General features: G+C 41.1%; 1 protein-coding gene across 5 annotated transcripts in view; it reads left to right on the forward strand.

Annotated features, from left to right (window-relative positions):
- The window catches only part of KCNQ5 (potassium voltage-gated channel subfamily Q member 5), a 491,006-nt gene that overhangs the window by 423,742 nt on the left and 47,448 nt on the right, over nt 1-19,816 (forward strand). For all 5 annotated transcript variants that reach the window (XM_045011611.1, XM_045011613.1, XM_045011615.1 and 2 more), the window contains exons 4-6: nt 8,255-8,430; nt 9,704-9,829; nt 18,349-18,459. In XM_045011611.1, coding sequence (XP_044867546.1) covers nt 8,255-8,430; nt 9,704-9,829; nt 18,349-18,459 — 413 coding nt within the window. The remainder of the gene's footprint in view (nt 1-8,254; nt 8,431-9,703; nt 9,830-18,348; nt 18,460-19,816) is intronic.

Below are 19,816 nucleotides of genomic sequence, written 5' to 3' on the forward strand. Positions count from 1 at the left end.
TGCTTTTCTGAAGTCTAGGGTCCATATTCTGCTGCTCTCCTTTCTTCCTTTTGTCAGGATCCTAAACTAGACCATCTCATGGTCACTGCTGCCCAGGTTGCCATCCACTTCTACTTCCCCTACCAATTGTTCTCTGTTTGTGAGCAGCAGGTCAAGAGAAGCATGGCCCCTAGTTGGTTCCTCCAGTACTTGCACCAGGAAATTGTCCCCAACACTCTCCAAAAACATCCTGGATTGTCTGTGCACTGCTGTATTGCTGTCCCAGCAGATGTCAGGATGATTGAAGTCCCCTATGAGAACCAGGGCATATAAGCATATAGATTGAATAACATTTGCATAGATCTGTCTTATTTAAAATTGTAATGGTGCTCCTTTGTGGTAGTTCTTTCTTATTCTGTTAGAACTGGAATATGCCCTGTCCTTGCACAACTGTTCAAGGGGAAGGAGGTAACAGAGAGTCTCTTCCTTTATGCCAGGGGAGGGATAGCTCAGTGGTTTGAGCATTGGCCTGCTAAACCCCAGGTTGTGAGTTCAATCCTTGAGGGGCTAAAATCTGTCTGGGGAGTGGTCCTGCTTTGAGCAGGGGGTTGGACTAGATGACCTCCTGAGGTCCCTTCCAACCCTGATATTCTATTATTCTATGCCCCCATGCAGGGATTCACCAAAATTAATCCTTCCACTTGCCTGATGTAAAGAACTCTGTGAGGCAGCACTAGGAAGGAGGGAAGCACACTCTTGGGTTTGCCAGCTCTCACCGTGGCAAGTAATGTGATTTTGGTCCCAGCTGGAGCTGATCTGGCAATGACTTGAGAAGCCCCAGCCTTGGTGAAAATTTTAGCCCTGGCTGAGGAAAACCCCTCTCATTGGCTGCCTGCCCACCCCTTTTCCACCTTCTGGAGAGAGCAGCCAATCAGGGCTATGGCAGGAAGCTGGTAAAGTACTCTTTCTCCCTCCCCCAGACATTTTCAGGTGAGGGGGGAAGAGAGGAGAGGGAACAGCCAACATTATTCTTACAGAGGGAAGGAGGGAGCAGAAAGAGTCTGGCAGCTCCACTCCTTCCTCTCCTCCTGTGAAAAATGGATCAGTCTCCCTTTCCATCCCAGCAACGTCAGGCCTTGGAAGGGGGAAGGTGTGAAGAACTGCCCCCACTAGGGCCTGGGAAAAGGGAGAGTGGACCCCACTGCAGCTGCCTCCCCAAGCCTGGGAGAGGGGGTGTAGAACCCCTGAAGCTGCAGGAGGAGCAGAGGGGCAAGGGGAAGGTGTGGTGAATCGCTGCATGGGGAAAGGCAAGGCTGGAGGACAGGCAGATGTGGTACTGGGAGGCACAGAACTGATGTGAGCCTGTATGGAATGAAGCAAAGTTGATTTGCAAGCTCCATAATCAATGGCTGAGTGATGGGCAGATGTGGAGGTTAGTGGGAAAGCTAATGTGGGTGTTTGGGAGGTACATAATTGCTGGGCTGGGGGACAGGCAGATATGGGCTGGTGGGGCACAGAACTAATTAGTATTTGGGAAGAAGCTGAAAGCTCTGCACTGATAGGCAGCCAGCAAAAGCCCCTGTAGTGAACACCAAAATCACCATACCCTAATGGTTTGGGAGAGCTAGCAAGACATGAGGAAGAGCACAGAGTGTTAGAAAGTAAAAGACAGACCAAAAAACACAATATAAACTTTGTCCCAAAAATTGAGATTTTTTTTTTAATCTCATCTTGTGGGGGGGCATCTTACTTACGATTTTTTGAACTTTTGGGGTCAGCAATGCTGCACACTGTACCTTCTTAAAGGTTGCTAGAATGTCTTAGCAGAGCTCCACTTCCCAGAGGGACCCACTGGGGTCAGTGCTGCCCCAATCCAGGATAATGCACAATTGTGCCCTAAATGCACAGCAACATGAACATATTTTTGTACTCTCATCCAATGATATTCTTTGTTGAACATAGTTCATGTTTGCCTAGGGTGACCAGATGTCCCGTTTTTAAAGGGCCAGTCCCATTTTGGGGGACTTTTTCTTATATAGGTGCCTATTACCCCCCATCCCCGTTCCGTTTTTTCACAGTTAGGTAACCCTAAGTTTGCCCCCAACCTTCCATACCTCTTTCCTGATCTCTATCAGAATTTGTGATATCCTTCACATCTCCTTGAACTCAAGCACTCCTCCTCTGATCACTAGATTCTTCTCCCAAACCTCAACAAGCTCTCTGCCTCCCAGATTTCTCTCATTCGACTGAGATAGACCTTCTACTTTGTGCCATCTTTCCTCTGTGGTGAATATTTCCTCTGATGCTATATCTGCAGAGCTCTGGTCAGTTGTATCCAGCTCTTGTGTTGGGGGCTTGTATTGTTCAGAGGTGCTCCAAGATGCATTGCAACACACTGCCTTCTGTAAAGCTCTAGAACTTATTGGAATTTTAGAGCATAAGTGATCCAGGGAACGTAGTCAATCCTGAGGAGACTGAAATGAACTGAGTAAAGGTAGGAAGCCTGTTGGCAATTGAGAAACATTGTCCATGTTGTTTGTAATATAATAATGCTTTTCAATTTGGTTCCGTATGAGATTTGGGCTGCTTCTTACTTTTGCCAAACTAATCCATGGTAATTATTTGGTCACTGGGTGCATATATTTAGGAATGGATTAAACATATAGAAGGAGTGGGCCCTATACCATCCATACATGAAAAAATGTGTGGGAAAAGTTGGCAATATATACAAAATTTTGCAAGCAACAATACCTGAATTATTCTCCCCTTGACTTACTGGCTGTGCAAAAGGAACCAGGGCTAGGTCTTCAAAACTGTGCTATATACTGGTGGTGCTGAGGAAACTGGGGCCATGCTTATAGATATAGGGGTTTACAATGAAAGGGTCTGCCACTACTCTTCTCTGAAGGCCCCAGTACTCTTTGGAGCATGGTTCACTTTTAGGAGCTGTGCTGCCACGGGGTGCCAAGACACAAACTCACAGAGCTGCAGAATAGAAGCTGTGCATAGGATTCTGTGTAAGTTAATGCTAAATGCAAAACTAATTGCTTCAGTGTAGCTTTTCTTAGTAAATTCTTAACATACACACAGAGAGACGTACAACCTACTCACGTACACATAAATATACACACAAAACAAACCTCTTATAAACTACCCAAGCTATTTCTTCTATAAGATGTGAAGGAAGAAAAATAGAGAAAGCTAATGTTAGTTATTTCTGTTTTAAAATACTTGGGAAGCACACTCAGATGCTACAGTAATGAGTGGCATATAAGAACCTAGATTGATAGACTGGAGGGTAGGGTAGTAAATGTTATATCTGTCTTTAAAAAGGAACATGGAAACTGCAGACCAGGGAGCCTTACTACAGTACCAGGAAAAGGAGTAGAAGTGATCATTCAAAACAGAATAATAAAACACCTAGATAAACAAGATGATACTAGCAGCAAGGGGAAACTGCAGGGAGAGCCGTGCTTGAAAAGACCAGTACTGCTTCATTTAGAAAGGACACAAATGAGAGGGCACATGATAGAGGAATATAAACTAATGAATAAATGAAACCCGAAGATTACAAATTGAAAATTGAAAAAAGGAAACGTTTGTTTACATAATGCATAATTAATCTGTGGAATTCATTGCCACAAGATGGCATTGAAGGAAAGAGTTTAGTAGGGTTTTTAAAAATCAGTATTCCATAGGTGAAAATATCTGCAATTAGATACATATACAAAAAAAACCCAACCTCTTTTAAGGCATATAAACCCTTATGCTTTTTCAGAAGGGATATAAACCCTCATAGCATAAGCCAGCCACTAAGTGAATGTGGATGAGAAAGAAACTTCCCCAATGGGGCCCTTTATTCCATAATTATCCACTATGGGTTTCTTACTCCTTCCTCTGAAGTATCTAGTACTAGCCACAGGCAAAGATAGGATATGGAGTACACAGACTTTGTTTGACCTGGCATGGCAATTCATACATTCCTATACATAAATTTAATCTGAGAATCCCTGTGGTTTGAGGGAATGATACCTTTGATAGCAGCTATTCCTTTCATCTGCAGACCCCACCAGGGAGGGCCTTCTGTTGGATCAGAAAGTAGAGGAGAGAATGCTATGAAACTAACACACATCTATACACACACTTTTGTGTCTCTTCTTCCCAGAATCATTAGCTTCCCCTGAATAAAGAATGCAAAATCTGGCCTGAGGTATATTTTTATTTTATTAAATTAATGCAGGCTACCTCTTCTGGCCAATCATAACACTTTTAAATTCCCATGGCTGTGAACTAATGTCTGTGTAACATAGGGTCTGCCTTATGCTTTAAAGGTACGAAACAGAGTTCAAATCCTATTGGGGACTGTGTTTTTAAGATTTTTAAAGTCCCCTCTCTTCTGTCAGTGCCGTATAGCTCATTGCATTTTCACCATTTAATTATCTGTTCCACACCAAAATACTCTGGGCCAAATTATGACAGCTTCAGATCAGGTGCATTAGGGAATGGGTTCCAGAGAGGAGGAGTTGGCTGGATGAGGGGAATGATGGTCTCTAGTGGTTAGGACACTAAGCTAGGACAGGAGAGATATGGCTTCAATCCCCTGCTCTACTATGAACTTCCTGTATGACTTTTGGCAAATCACTTAGTCTCTCTGTGTCTCAGTTCCCCATTTGCAAAATGGGGCTAATTGCATTTTCCTATTTCACAGAGGTATTGTGAGACTAAAATATATACATTAAAGACTATAAGGCACTAGATTCCATGCTGAGGGGAGTTATATGGGTACTGCAGATAGACAGAGCACTGATAGTCTATTGCTGACACCTGCATAGAAAGCAGCCCTTATACTGCTACCTTATGCTCCCTTCCCACAAGGGAGCTACTGCTGGTGCTAGCAGCATTGCTCAGTGTCCTGTGGGTCATGTCCAGATGAGGTGATGGAGTGACCCATGGCTCAGCTCACCCCTCCACACAAGAGCTGCTAGGCTGTGCTTGGGGGGGAGTACAAGCTACACGTTTTACAAACAAGTAGCAAGGGCAATTGGTGCGTATACCTGCCCCAGTGTTGCTGAAGGTTAGGGTGACCAGATAACAAGTGTAAACACTCGAGATAGGGGGTGGGGGGTAATAGGAGCTTATATAAGAAAAAGACCCAAAAATCAGGACTGTCCCTATAAAGTCGGGCCATCTGGTCACCCTGCTGAAGGTACTATGCCTTCCTCTGGTGGAGAGACCTCAATATCAATGCAGAAATGATAGTTATAAAATTATCACTTTTTAAAAAAATATAGGTCATTGCAAACTTGTTTGCACCTTTACTGAGTATTAAGATATATCTACAAGTATGTTATAGCCAGGGTGCTTGAGGATATAACAAAACCTGTGTATGTTTTAGTTAGTTATATTACAAAATGTTCAGGCTGGTTAAAGAAATTGCAGGAGGTTTCTACTTTCTGCCTCCCAAGGAGGAGCAAATGTAAGGAAGATAACCTCTCCTTAGCCATAAAACCATGTTGATTACCCCAAAGTGAGTTATACAAACCCCAAAAAGCTACATTTTAAACGTTACCTTGCTTTAACTTTTACTCTGTTTTCTTTTGTGCTGTGTCTAAAGATGTGTTGGTTATTGACATTTTTACTTTGTACAAAACAGCTAATAGAAATTTAATTACTATAACAGATTGTAAATCTAAGGAGCATGGGTCAAGAGACAAACAAACCAAAAGAGTCTTATCAAGGCCAGCACACCTCCCTTTATATAAGATAACAGTGTGGGATAAATGTAATACTTATCTCAAGAAAACAAGCCATATAAAACATTCATGTTTTTGGAAAAAACCTGATCAAGTGAAAAAAAAAAGTGAGGATGTTCTTTATGCAGGATACCTCATTAAGGAATGTAGGAATGTGTTATCAGAGCAATAAATCTAGGTGTTAAAGTGGGCTACACCACCTACGCGTGCACACACACACGCACGCACACATTTTTTTCCCCAAAGAACAACTTCTGCTTGTGTCTTTGAAACTCCAGGAAAACATGTTAGCTGGACATGGTTTTAACTTTTTGTTTCTTAAATGCTGAAATGGCAAATACCTTTATGAAATGCGTACTTGCAAATATGTCAGCTCAATGCAAAGCTCCTAATATAATTTCCTAATATCACTGCTTGTAAAAGATAAAATGCTTTATGTACCAACATCGAATTTACTGAGTTTGCTAAACATATTACTAATGTAAGAAACCATTTAAGGATAGAATATTTATATTATTGGGGAATTAATTATTTACTGGCAGTGCTCAAGCAATTTCTTCATCCAAATCAAGAAGACAAGAAGAATCATCTTTCCAAAAATTGCCACGTAGAATCAACAACTTCTTTAATAATTATTTAAACTGAAGACTGTCTTTAAGAATGACTTAATTTTAAAAAGACGGTTTTGAGAACTAAAAAACTTTCTATAAAGTACAAGCGTGTTTAGTCTTTTTGAAAACAGAATTTCATTTCCTGTTGAAGTCTAGTAAAACGAAGGAAATATCTCAGAAATGTATTGAATAAAAAGGAGTTAAAACTCTAACTTTAAAGATGTTCTGGGAATCTTCTGCCACAAAGATAAAGGAAATGTAATCATCAAGAAAGAATTAAAACTCTATCACATATGTGCATTAACAAACTGCATATTGGTAAGATAAACAGGCACCTAAAGACAACCCATGATGACACTGAACCAGTGAAAGAAGGACAGCAATCAACTTGAATTTAAAAAAGCCTGAAAGAGGTGTGTTTTCTTGTAACTTCATGGAACTAGGAAGGAGAGGAGTATAAAAAACTCTCAAGTAAGCACCCCTCACACACACACTCCCTGCTACTCTGCTCAGCGAACGCACAGCACTCATCAGCTTATCCTGCCCATCTCTACGAACAAGCTACTACACAGAGCTAAGAAAAACAGAGAAGGCTCAGAAAGAAACCAACCGAAGAAAAACCTCTTGGCTTCCACATGAATTAGTGAGAGGAAGTTAACTAAGGCTATGTCTATATGCACAGCGATGCAGCAGTACCGATAGAGCTGAGCCGCTGCAGTGCGTCTGGTAAAGACGCTCTATGCCAACAGAAGAGAGCTCTCCCTTCAGCATAATAAAACCACCTCCGCGAGCGGCAGAAGCTATGTCAGTGTAACTTATGTCACTCGGGGGGGGTGGTTCTGATGTGCCTCCACTGCTGTTCCCACTGCTACTGTGCTAGTTCAGTAAGAGCTAATGTGAGTATGTGTACGCAAACAGGAGAATCACATCCCAAGCTCATAGTATAGACATAGTCTAAAACAGTGGGAGTCACATCCCTGATTTAGTGATAAGAGAAACAATTAGTAAGATCTAGCCTACCGTTTCTTGTTTCTCTGGGGTAAATATTTTTAGTAATTTTTTAAATAAAATTACTTGGCATCCAACAATTTAAAATTACCCCTTTCTATTCCATACTACTCATAGCTACTGCAGGCCATAATCCATCTAGCTGTCTCTGCTTGAACAGTGTTTCTTCTCCTCATCCTCTCCTAAGCATGGCACTGGCTCCAAGAGTTATAAACAAGCATTCTGCACTTAACAAAAAATTTTAAATCTTTGTCGTGAAGAAACAAACTCTTGTGCAAAGTATTAACACTTGGAGTGCTGGAACGTTCCAGACTGCCAGCTAAATGAATGCTTAGGAGGGCATTTAGACAACCAAGTTTATTTTTGTTTTTCCCCCAGGAAATTGTATATAAGGGGAGCTTGTATCCAGAAGCTCATTACTGCACACTGCATCACATAGTATTTGCACTCATAGGAAAATAAAATGTATATTTATAAGTCTAAATACTTCCATTTGACTCATGTAACTGAGAGGGCTCTGTTTTCTCTTACTGGTTTTTTTTATGCCTTTTCATAGGAATGTTGCTATGGGGGAAAGTAGCACCACAGTTTTAAACCATCAGATGATTTATACAGTTCTACACACAGGGCTTGAAAATACCTTCCACGAGGCAATTAGTTCCTTTAGTACTGCCTGCCTTATCAGTATATGTTTTTAATATTTCTAATGTAGCTAATGATTTTCATCCTGAAGGGTCTCTAAGCACTTTTTAGACTCTAGTCTTGATCCCACAATCCTATCTCAGACAAAATTCCCAGGGAATTGAGTAAGGGTAAGGACAACGCTCTTCACTCAGCATATGTACATCTATGTTCATGATCACTTTATGTACATTAATATCTTCTGTAATGTATTTCTTTCAGACACCATTGTTCTCATCGCTTCAATAGCAGTTGTTTCTGCAAAAACTCAGGGTAACATTTTTGCAACATCAGCACTGAGAAGTCTTCGTTTCCTACAGATCCTTCGTATGGTGCGCATGGACCGAAGAGGAGGGACTTGGAAATTATTAGGTTCAGTAGTTTATGCACATAGCAAGGTAACTTTCATTTAATTCTTCAGTGGATTCAACAAAACTCTATGAATCAACATCACCTTATATATTTATCAGATTTCAGTGAATACCTAAAACTTCCTAAAGTAATGTTGGCTATGTAATGCATTATCAAAAATATATCTTTTCATGTTCATTCAGATTTCTGAAAATATGCTAAAAATATTGGCCCTGCTTCACCACCAGTTGGATGCTGGTGTAATTCCATTGAAATCAGTGGAGTTACACAAGTGTCAAACTGAACTGGGAAATCAGACCAATTGTTCAGGCTGGCCAGAGAACAAGAATTCTTTTTCATGAAAAAAATCTGAGATTTCAAAATTTGTTTTTGTTCCACACTGGCATGAAAATGAAGCCTTTCAAAACCTTTGGCGAAAAAACATGAGAGAGAAAGAGAGAGAGAGAGATCCACCCCACAATAGAATAGTCCAGTAGTGGATATTTGAGTCCAAAATACAGGACATTACCACATAAGGTAAAAAAGAATCTCTGTTAGCTACAGTAGCATTAGAGCATATAATCTCTGGGGACCAATCACTAGACAGAGGGCAGCATACTTGAAAAAATGTCAGAATATGTGACTAGCTAGCAGAAGGAAGGGATAAGTACACACATTAGCCATGTCATTGCATACTCCCTTCATTTAGACAAAACTCCTGTGTTCTATCCTTGTTTACAACTTTGAGGTCCATGTAGTATAGTTAATGACCACGAAGTCAGTTTGTTCATGCAATCACAGGCATGAGCTGTTCAGAAGGAGATAGTGTAAATGAAAGAAAAATATCCCTTTCACACAACAAATATTTAATGATCTGTACTAAGTGGAGCAGCTTCAACAGGAAAGACTGAGAAAGAATGACACTGTAGCCCACTGGTTGGGGCCCTCACCTGGGATGTGGGACACCGAGCTTCAAGTCTCTCTTCCAAATCACGCTGAGCAGGAGCTTCAGCCTCAGGCTCCCACATAACAGATGAGCGCCCTAATCACAAGTCTATTGGCTGTTCCGTGTTGGCTCTTTCCCCATCCTGGACCTGAGAAACCTTTTTGATGAATCAGCATTTTCCAGCATTCTGTTGAAAAATTGCCAATCACTTCTACCTGTTATTTAGAGACAATTTATGTGAACTGAGAAGCATTTGATTTTTAACTGCTAAAATGCCAAAAAATATGGACAGTTTAATTATTTTTCTTCAAATGCCACTCCACTCTATGTTTAATCTTTTTAATACAGTCTGATCTTTATTTTCTTTTATCTAGGAATTAATCACAGCCTGGTACATAGGATTTTTAGTACTTATCTTTTCCTCTTTCCTTGTCTATCTGGTGGAAAAAGATGCAAATACCCAGTTTTCTACGTATGCAGATGCTCTCTGGTGGGGCACAGTAAGTATAGAAAGATCATTTGAACTATTTAGCTAATACTGTAGAATATTTAACTAATACTGTAGAATATTTTGTATTACATGAATGCACATATTAAAAGATGTAAACTTATAGTGGTCCTGAGGGATCCCAGTGCTTGTGTCTTGAAAAGGCATGTACATCTGTGAAAAATTCTTCTGAATGCTACCCTTCCATCCTAATTTGGTAGCATTTTTACACCTGTTTTACACAGATGTAAAGCCCCAATTCAACAAGATTCTATAAGGTGGATAGAAAGCTGGCTAGATTGTCGGGCTCAATGGGTACTGATCAACGGCTCGGTGTCTAGTTGGCAGCCAGTATCAAGCGGAGTGCCCCAGAGGTCGGTCCTGTTGGTTTTGTTCAAGATCTTTTGTTCAAGATTTTCTTATGGCTGGAGCTCCCACAGTTCTGGTTTATGTACGCCAACTAAGATTAATAGAGAAGCAAGGTGGGTGAGGTAATATCTTTTATTGGACCAACTTCTGTTGGTCAGAGAGACAAGCTTTTGAGCTACATAGAGCTCTTCAGGACTTAGACCTCACCCACCTAGTGTCTCTCATATCCTGGGACCAGCATGGCTATAACAACACTGCATACAACTAATGATCTGGATGATGGGATGAATTGCACCCTCAGCAAGTTTGCAGATGACAGTAAGATGCGGGGAGAGGTAGATATGCTGAAGGGTAGGGAGAGGGTCCAGAGTGACTTAGACAAATTGGAGGATTGGGCTAAAAGAAATCTGAGGTTCAATAAGGACAAGTGCAGAGTCCTGCACTTAGGAAAGAAGAATCCCATGCTAGGACTGGCTAAATGGCAGTTCTGCAGAAAAGGACCTCGGGATTACCGTGGATGAGAAGCTGGATATGAGTCGGCAGTGTGCCCCTGTTCCCAAGAAGGCCAATGGCATATTGGGCTGTATTAGTAGGAGCATGGCCAGCAGATCAGGGGAAGTGATTATTCCCCTCTATTCGGCACTGGTAAGGCCACACCTTGAGTATTGTGTCCAGTTTTGGTCCCCCAGCTACAGAAGGGATTTGGACAAATTGGAGAGAGTCCAGCGGAGAGCAACGAAAATGATCAGGGGGCTGGGGCACATGACTTAGGAGGAGAGGCTGAGGGAACTGGGCTTATTTAGTCTGCAGAAGAGAAGAGTGAGGGGGGATTTGATAGCAGCCTTCAACTATCTGAAGGGGGTTTACAAAGAGGATGGAGCTCGGCTGTTCTCAGTGGTGGCAGATGACAGAACAAGAAGCAATGGTGTCAAGTTGCAGTGGGGGAGGTTTACGTTGGATATTAGAAAACACTTTTTCACTAGGAAGGTGGTGAAGCACTGGAATGGGTTACCTAGGGTGGTGGTGGAATCTCCATCCTTAGAGGTTTTTAAGGCCCGGATTGACAAAGCCCTGGCTGGGATGATTTAGTTGGTTTTGGTCCTGCTTTGAACAGGGGATTGGACTAGATGACTTCCTGAGGTGTCTTCCAACCCTAATCTTCTATGATTCTAAGACCTTTAAGCATATGCTTAACTTCAAACTTCGGTACAGCTGCATTGTTGAAGTCCATGGGACTTGAGAACATGCTTGCGTGCTTCGCTGAAAGGGATAGGGTTATTCACATGCTTAATAGTAATCATGTGCTTAAGTGCTTTGCCAAATTAGGGATTAAGTAACTATACATGGTATAAGAAAATGGAGAATCAGTTCTAGATGTTGACGTTTATTCAAATTTCTCTTTTGATCTTGAAATCTGGTTAAAAATCTCACCAGAACAAACTTTCTTACAAGATTCTGAATTTTTCTGTTTTCAGTGGGAATAGAAATACTATACAAATAGTGAGAGCTGCACTGTGCTGCTCAGACAGTTGGAAGGCTTCCCTAATAGGGAAGCTGCTTATTCACCTCCTATAGGTGTATCCCCCTCCAGGAGATAAAGCAGAACTCCTGTTCCCACTGGCATAGTAGAACACCTTGTGCTCCAGCAATCCCAGCCAGTCAATGGGGCCATTAGTGTCAATATAGACTTAGAGCATCACTTAGGCTGATCAGGGGACTAAAAAGGTAATTTCCACCTCAGGTGTTGCGTTGACAGGAGCAGAACTGGATCCAAGTCTTCCTTGTACTTCCACTCCCAGACTAGTCAAAATCTGAACTTGCTTAGAGAAACAACAAAAAACAAAATAAACTCCCAGACACTTTTGAACCCAAAAAGAATGTGCATTTGGGGTTTTCTTTACTTTTGGGGCAAAAGGTAGGTTTCCCAAACCTGTTTCTTTGAACCAGTTCGCTCATTCTTAGGCCATAGGTTACCCTTCCTCCTACGGGTTGTATTTTTGAACTATCAGTGAGTAGAAATGTGAGCTTTGAACATGTAGAACCCAAAGTATCTGTTGGTTGCACAGCAACAGTTATAAAAAATACAAAAGTATTTTGCCTAATTAGACTTGTTTTAAAATATCAACAAAAAATGTCTCATAAAATATTTAATATTTGATCCTTTAATCCTAATGCAGGTAAGACTTCCATTGACTTAAAGTTAAAAAACCATTGTATCAAACTCTGTTCACCAATGTAAATTGCTCTGGATTTACTGCAGTGTATGTGAGAGCAGTTACTGCTGGCCTGAGTTAGTAAGAGTTTTGACTGCTTCACAGTTGCAGGACTGGGTTCATAGTTGAACCGTGGGGCTTTGATAAAGTCAGGCCTTGACCCTGTAGTCATATCCACAGATCCAAGCAGATCTAATTGCATGAACAAGAGCTTAGTTTTATACTTTGTTTCTCCCCTTCTTGATATTTTAGAAGGAAAAGCCCTGCTAGGAAACAATCCTTTTATAAAATGGTGGCGTAAAATACTTTGTATACAGTGAAAATGAAAATGTATGACTCATGGGTCAGATAATTTGTACTAACTGAGAAAACAGGAATTTTTTCTTGCTATCAACAGAAAAACAAATTATAATTAAAAACCTGAAAACAATTTTGTTTACTCTTTAGTTAACCTGAATATATTTAAATTCTTAATATATTCAGGTGCATAAAATTACTAAAAATCAGCATATCCCCCTAATTCATTATTTTTGTTGTTTCCCTCTTAATAATGATAATTGCTGTATTATCTGTAAAACAGTATGTGGGAAATGTAGTATAGTTAATGACCAAGAAGTTAGTTTGTTCATGCAATCACAGGCATGAGCTGTTCCGAAGGAGATAGTGTAAATGAAAGAAAAATATCCCTTTCGCACAACAAATATTTAATGATCTGTACTAAGTGGAGCAGCTTCAACAGGAAAGACTGAGAAAGAATGACACTGTAGCCCACTGGTTGGGGCCCTCACCTGGGATGTGGGACACCCAGCTTCAAGTCTCTCTTCCAAATCATGCTGAGCAGGAGCTTCAGCCTCAGGCTCCCACATGCATGGGAAATGTAGTCTTTTGATTGCCAGAATAACCCACATGCAGGTTTTGAAAAGGTCAGATCACATGGCATTCTAGGGGGCGTCTATGCTTAGTCTCATTGATTTGTTTATTTGCAGCAGTTATTCTAATTTACATTCCACTGTATACACCAAGTCCCAGAATGGTTTTGTGATGTTTCTCTTTAAAAAAAAGGGAGGGACTAGCCATGAATAATCCTCTGAAGTTCCAAGCTTCTAGAAACACTGATAACGCCTTCTCCTCATACCCAGCATGCTGTAATTAATTGACACTAGCACAGTCGTTCAATCAAATTATCTAAGGGCCATATCCTGTCATCATTCCATGTGTGATACTCTTATTGAGGTCAACGGGTGTTTTTCACTGAAATCAAAGGCAGGATATGACCTGTTATTTTAAATACGTCTAGATTTCCAATCTGCAATTCTAACATAACATAAATGCCATCAATGTGGATTTTCTTATGGTTGGAGCTCCCACAGTTCTGGTTTATGTACGCCAACCAAGATTAATAGAGAAGCAAGGTGGGTGAGGTAATATCTTTTATTGGATCAACTTCTGTTGGTGAGAGAGACAAGCTTTTGAGCTACATAGAGCTCTTCTTCAGGACTTAGACCTCATCCACCTAGTGTCTCTCATATCCTGGGACCAGCATGGCTATAACAACACTGTACAACCAAGATTAGCAGGTGCCATGCAGGGCTCAAAGAGCAAGAATACTTGGAGAGGATGGCAAATTAATTACATAAAATAATTATTTTAATAGACCATATATAATGTGGGAACAGGAAGGGGAAGCATTCCTTGGCTTAAATATCTGTTGTTCAAGCCCAGTGGGAGTTCCCTATCACTTCAATGCTATACTTACGTGTGTGCTTTTTGCAATTGCCATATATGGTGATTTGTTTTACCTGAAAACATAATTTAGTATGGTATATAAAAGATTCTTGTATAGCTGGCATCTTTTCAGAATTTCTCTCAGTAATATTGTCTTTTCCTTTTCTAATAATACATTGTCATTACAATAGAATAATGGAATATCTACGGACAACTATGTGAATACCAAATGAATTCATTATGGATAATGTTATTACAATGAATATGAAATACTGATGATAGTTTCCAATTCAACACTATCAGAACTTGAACAAATTTAATTATTTCAATTAACCTCATAATATGTGGAGATTCAAAAGGGAATTATTTATTAAGAAACGTGTAAATGCATCTGATTAAAGAACAAACTATTGTAATGTGAATTAAACAGAAAGGAAATTCTATTCTTGGGACTCTTGCTTGGTCCTGTTTTTTCTTCAAAGAAATTCTGTGCTGAGTGACTTCTCTTCTCTCCAGAGGGCTTTCGGGTGTCAAGATTCATGGGGCTCAAAGTTTGTCTAACTTTTTGGGAATATTGTCACCCTACAATGTCACTAATATGCAGACAACACTAAGTTTGATGTCTTCTTTTCTGCAGCCCTACTGGAGACATGTCCTCATGCTCCAGTTTCTGGCAGAGACAGGAAAATGGATGAAAGCCAGTTGATTTAGGTTCATTCCTGAAAAAAGAGGATGATGCTGATTGGCACTTTGAGGAATTAGCAAAGTCAATAATCATTCTGTCAATGGAAGGCATCTGCCCACCTTTTGTCAAAATGGTTTAGAATTTCAGGGTCTTACAAGCCTTGTAGCTGCTCCTGGCTTCCCATATGGCAACAGTCATTTGTCAGGCCAAGAAGCCATTCCTTTTGGAGGTAGACCCCATCATCGGCATGCCAACATTACTATGGATCACTCTCTCAGAGGCTAGCCTTGACGGCCACTTGAATATTTCAGCTAGTGTAGTGAATGACTGCCTCCTTTTTAGCTCGCCTGCCTTTCTCTAAGACAGGGGTAGGCAACCTATGGCACGCATGCTAAAGGCGGCACATGACATGATTTTCAATGGCACTCACGCTGCCCAGGTCCTGGCCGCCGGTCCGGGGGGATCTGTATTTTAATTTAATTTTAAATGAAGCTTCTTAAACATTTTAAAAATCTTATTTACTTTGCATACAACAATAGTTTAGTTATTTATTATAGACTTATAGAAAGAGACCTTCTAAAAACATTAAAATGTATTACTAGCATGCAAAACCTTAAATTAGAGTGAATAAATGAAGACTCAGCACACCACTTCTGAAAGGCTGCTGACCCCTGCTCTAAGACATCACACCTGTGCTTTGTCCTGAACAATGGAAGCAGTCATGGTACTGCTTACTATCTACAAGCCCTAAATAGCTTACATCCCATTTACTTAAGAAACTGTTTCACCACCTTTGCCCAGTGATGACCACTGCATTGAGCTGCACTGCTTTGGCCAAGAGTGACCTCTGAGAGAATAGTAGGCATTTTCCTTGGAAATTCACTTCTGCCAGACAACTGTCTAAGCCTGAACTTGGCCATATTTAGAACATTAAGTAAAATACTTCTTTTTGTCCAAGCTTTCCACTAATCACAAGCTCTGGAATCCTTGGTATTTAGCCTATTCTTGTCCATCTTATCCTTTAAAATTCAGTTTGCTCTGTTCTGGATGTGAGTTCCATTTAGAGTTAATAAATCCACTCAGTCCATAAGTGGGTGAAATTCATTCTACTTGCCTAAAGTTGCAGTATTCATTCCTCTATGCAGAGGAGATGCAATAAGGCAAAATCCCCCCACCCCAACCCAGTCCCAGGGTGCAGGGCTGCTACACAGCCCTTCTCACACTCCTTTGCCATGGGTTTTATTCCAGTGCTGGAATAACCCTTCCGTGCTGGTTTCCTGGGGTACTGGAGCACTGTAAATAGGTACCTGTGACCCCTCCTCTGGCCATAGCTCCAAAGTAGCTTTTTTTGTGACAGGATATGGAGAGTTGGCATGGAGGCCATTTCCTTGGCATGGGGGAAACCCGTCCCCCCTACAGTCCCTGATACAGAGGTCCTGTTGCAAGACATTCTGCACTGGGATGAACTCTTCCCAGAGTGAGCAATAGGTCTCTTCAGGAAATGATTTCTGTGATCTATTATCTCTGATGGCTATTAAACAATCTTTTCCAGATAGTGTGCCCCACAGTGCAAATCTGTTCCTCGTGCTCCATACTTAAAATACTACAATCTTTTGGCTTGTCCTGCCTTTGAGACATCTTAATAAACTGCATTAGATGGTGGGGCAACATCTGGGATACATACTGTAGTCAGAGGTGGGATGAGTTCAGTGACTGGTGGTAGCAGCTGACTTACATAGGCAGAGCCCTCCAGCACATACTGACTGAGCACTGCCATGATCTGTATTTGTGCTACATGGCAGTGACCCTGGCCTCTAGAATATAACTTGTTCTGCGTATATACACTGTCTTTGATTACCCTTTCACATTAAGGGGAGTTATGAAGAGTGTTTTACAAATGCCATCCTTCACTTATACTATCCTCATGCATGTCTGAGCTGATATTACCTGATGATTTGAGCTACTTCTTTCATTAGTATAACAAGAATATCTCATTCCAAAGCTGAGTGCTACGACTAGGTGCAGTCGGCTGTGGGCTGAGTCTCACGGAGCTGTAATACACGTTTTTACTTTAATTTTGACTTTCCCTATGCAATCTTTGCATTCAGAAAACCTATAGCCAATGATCGGTTTGATGTGACAAATTCCTCTGAAGTCATTGGGACACTAAGGCCAGTGTCTGCACTAAAAACTTAGGTTGATCGAATGCTGCAGCCATGCTGCTGACATGTTTCTAGTGAAGAAACACCTATGGTGCTTTTTACACTGCCTTGTTGCCATTCGTTTTTAATGCATCTCTCCACCCTATGTGCTTGGGGGTTTTATGCTGCAACAGATGACTCAGCTCTAATTGTCCAAATACGTTCACAAAAAATATTACTTCTTTCTGCACTTCCTTTGACCTTGTCCTTATCTATGAACTTATACTTCCCTTTTAATCACTGGAGTATTAAATCTTTGCATTGTAGTCCTTGGCACACATGTAGTTGTGCAAATTCCTGCAGTGTACTCCTGATTGTTACACTAAATAGTACAATTACATATGCACAAAAAATGACAATGCCTTCTGCATGATTTCCACTTGCTCAGATTCACTACTAATGTCTTCATTGTCAGAGACGATGCATAACTCTTGATGAGAGAGACACCATTTAAAGGTTCTAAGGGGGCACGTGACTGCCCCACACATTGGCCTGGTCTACACTAGGGGGGCAGTCGATGTAAGATACGCAACCTCAGCTACAAGAATAGTGTAGCTGAAGTCGACTTATCTTATGTATACTTACCTCCCGTCCTCACAGTGTGGGATCGATGGCCACGGCTCCCCCGTCGACTCTGCTTCCGCCTCTCGCCCTGGTGGAGTTCCGGAGTCGACGGGGAGCGCATTCGGGGATCAATTTATCGCGCCTAGATGAGATGCGATAAATCTATCCCCGATAGATCGATCGCTACTCGCCGATCCGGAGGGTAGTGTGGACATACCCATTGCCTCTAGGCTGAGGAGCAGCAGCAGAAAGTGCCAGGGCTGTGGCAAGCGAGTGCCTCAGGGAGCATGTCATGGCAGCCAGGCTCCATAGGGAGGGGCCAGCTCCGGAGTGCATCACCAGCTGGCGCTAGGCTCCTTTATGGGAGAGGCCCAAGCGGGCTGGGTGGCTCCCACCAGCTTCCAATCCACTGGCTCTTGGCAGGAGGTGATGGTTTTCAAACTGGGGGTGGGGTAAGGGACATGACCTCTAGTTTGAAAACCTCTGTGCTTAATGCAAGGCAAAAATCTGGGAGGGCACATGACCCCTCATGCCCCCCACACACATTGCCTCTGTTCATTGTTACAAAGTTATTGATATCCATTTATTTAAATAATGTTTTTCCTTTACAGATGTGTTCTAAAATAGAAGATTGTGTTATAAGAGAAACATTTAGATTTTCATGTGTCTTGGTGAATGATTATTTACTGGAAAATTCTTGCATACTGTGTTTCTGACCTGTAGTTTTTCGCTCAGGTACTTCTATTGCACATGATATTTATTCATTGCTTTTTAGATCACATTGACAACAATTGGCTATGGAGACAAAACTCCTCTTACTTGGCTTGGAAGGCTGCTTTCTGCTGGGTTTGCTCTACTTGGAATTTCTTTCTTTGCACTACCTGCTGTGAGTATCTTTACAAAAATAAAAAAAAGGTAATAGGATCTTCAATAACTCCTAAGGCTGACATGATGTGAGAAGCTGCATGAAGCTTTCAGCATAAAGAATCATTGTCTGAATATGTAAAGCTCCTTCACTAATGTTAAAACTTTTCTAGAGTGCCTTTTCATAGCGTAAGGAAATCTGATCATGCAGTTGGATCATCTACCTAAAGCCCCTTTTCCTGTGTTCCTTAGCCTGGAACACTGGGTTATTATGAATCAAATGTTTCTAAAACTGTACAGTTACTCACTTATGAGCTAGTACATCAGATATGGCCATCTATTACCTAACCACAGAGTTTAAGTAGTACATTATTCAGTTAAAAAAAAGTATAGGCCCGTATGGTCAGTTCTGAAGCAGAATTCTTCATTGGTTTAATTTATTCACTGTCAAAAATGTTGGGATGATATGGCCCAAATGAAAGTGTCATTGCAAAGACTTATCGTTGTATTTGTGTGGGGTTTGGGCTTGAACAAAACTGGAAAATATCTTTTTTTCCAGGATTTACTCCTGTTGCATTTTGAAAAACAGAAATTCCTTTCTCTGCATGTGAATTGTGCCTCATACCCTAGCAATACATTTCTCTCAGGGCTTTGAAATGATTGAGCAGATATATTCTTCTGGATTTATTGCAGTTGGAAAAATTAGGACATTGTGAGTGGGTGGTCTACAATGACCATGTCAGATCTATCCATTGACTGTAGTAGAATGCATTAAATCAGGCAGAAGCTGTAAACCATATTGCACACACAGGCTCCAAGCTGTTTTTTATCCATTGTGTCCAAGGATTCTTACTGGCTCGTTTTCCTCTTGTCTTGTTCTATTTCCTTTAACCGAAATAAGCAAAAGAAAATAATAAACCATACGCTTGTACTTTGCTCACTCATATTTGAACCTGTCATAGAGGAGATCCAGCATTTAACATACAGCTTCCAGCTTAGAGGCTGCCCCTCATTTTTCATAAAAACTTGAGTTTCAAACCTCCTTTTTCAGGGCGCCTCACTCCCTTATTTTTTTTTCCTTTTCTCCTTGCATGGTGACTCTCGGTTATTTAGGGTGGGAAAATTTGAGCTGGGATGTCTTAATATTTTCCCATTAACCCTAATGGCCCATCATTTGTCATGTCCTGGGTTGTACCATTCTCAGTACTTGGAGCTAGTCTCATCCAGTGAGGAGGCAGCCTCCCCTTGCCTGGCTGACTACTATCTTGTGATAGACTCATAGACTTTAAGGTCAGAAGGGACCATCATGAACTTCTAGTCCAGTGGTTCTCAAACTGTGGGTTGGGACCACAAAGTGCATTGTGACCCTATTTTAATGG

Source organism: Mauremys mutica, chromosome 3, assembly GCF_020497125.1.
Source record: "Mauremys mutica isolate MM-2020 ecotype Southern chromosome 3, ASM2049712v1, whole genome shotgun sequence".
In the NCBI taxonomy this organism is placed as follows: domain Eukaryota; kingdom Metazoa; phylum Chordata; order Testudines; family Geoemydidae; genus Mauremys; species Mauremys mutica.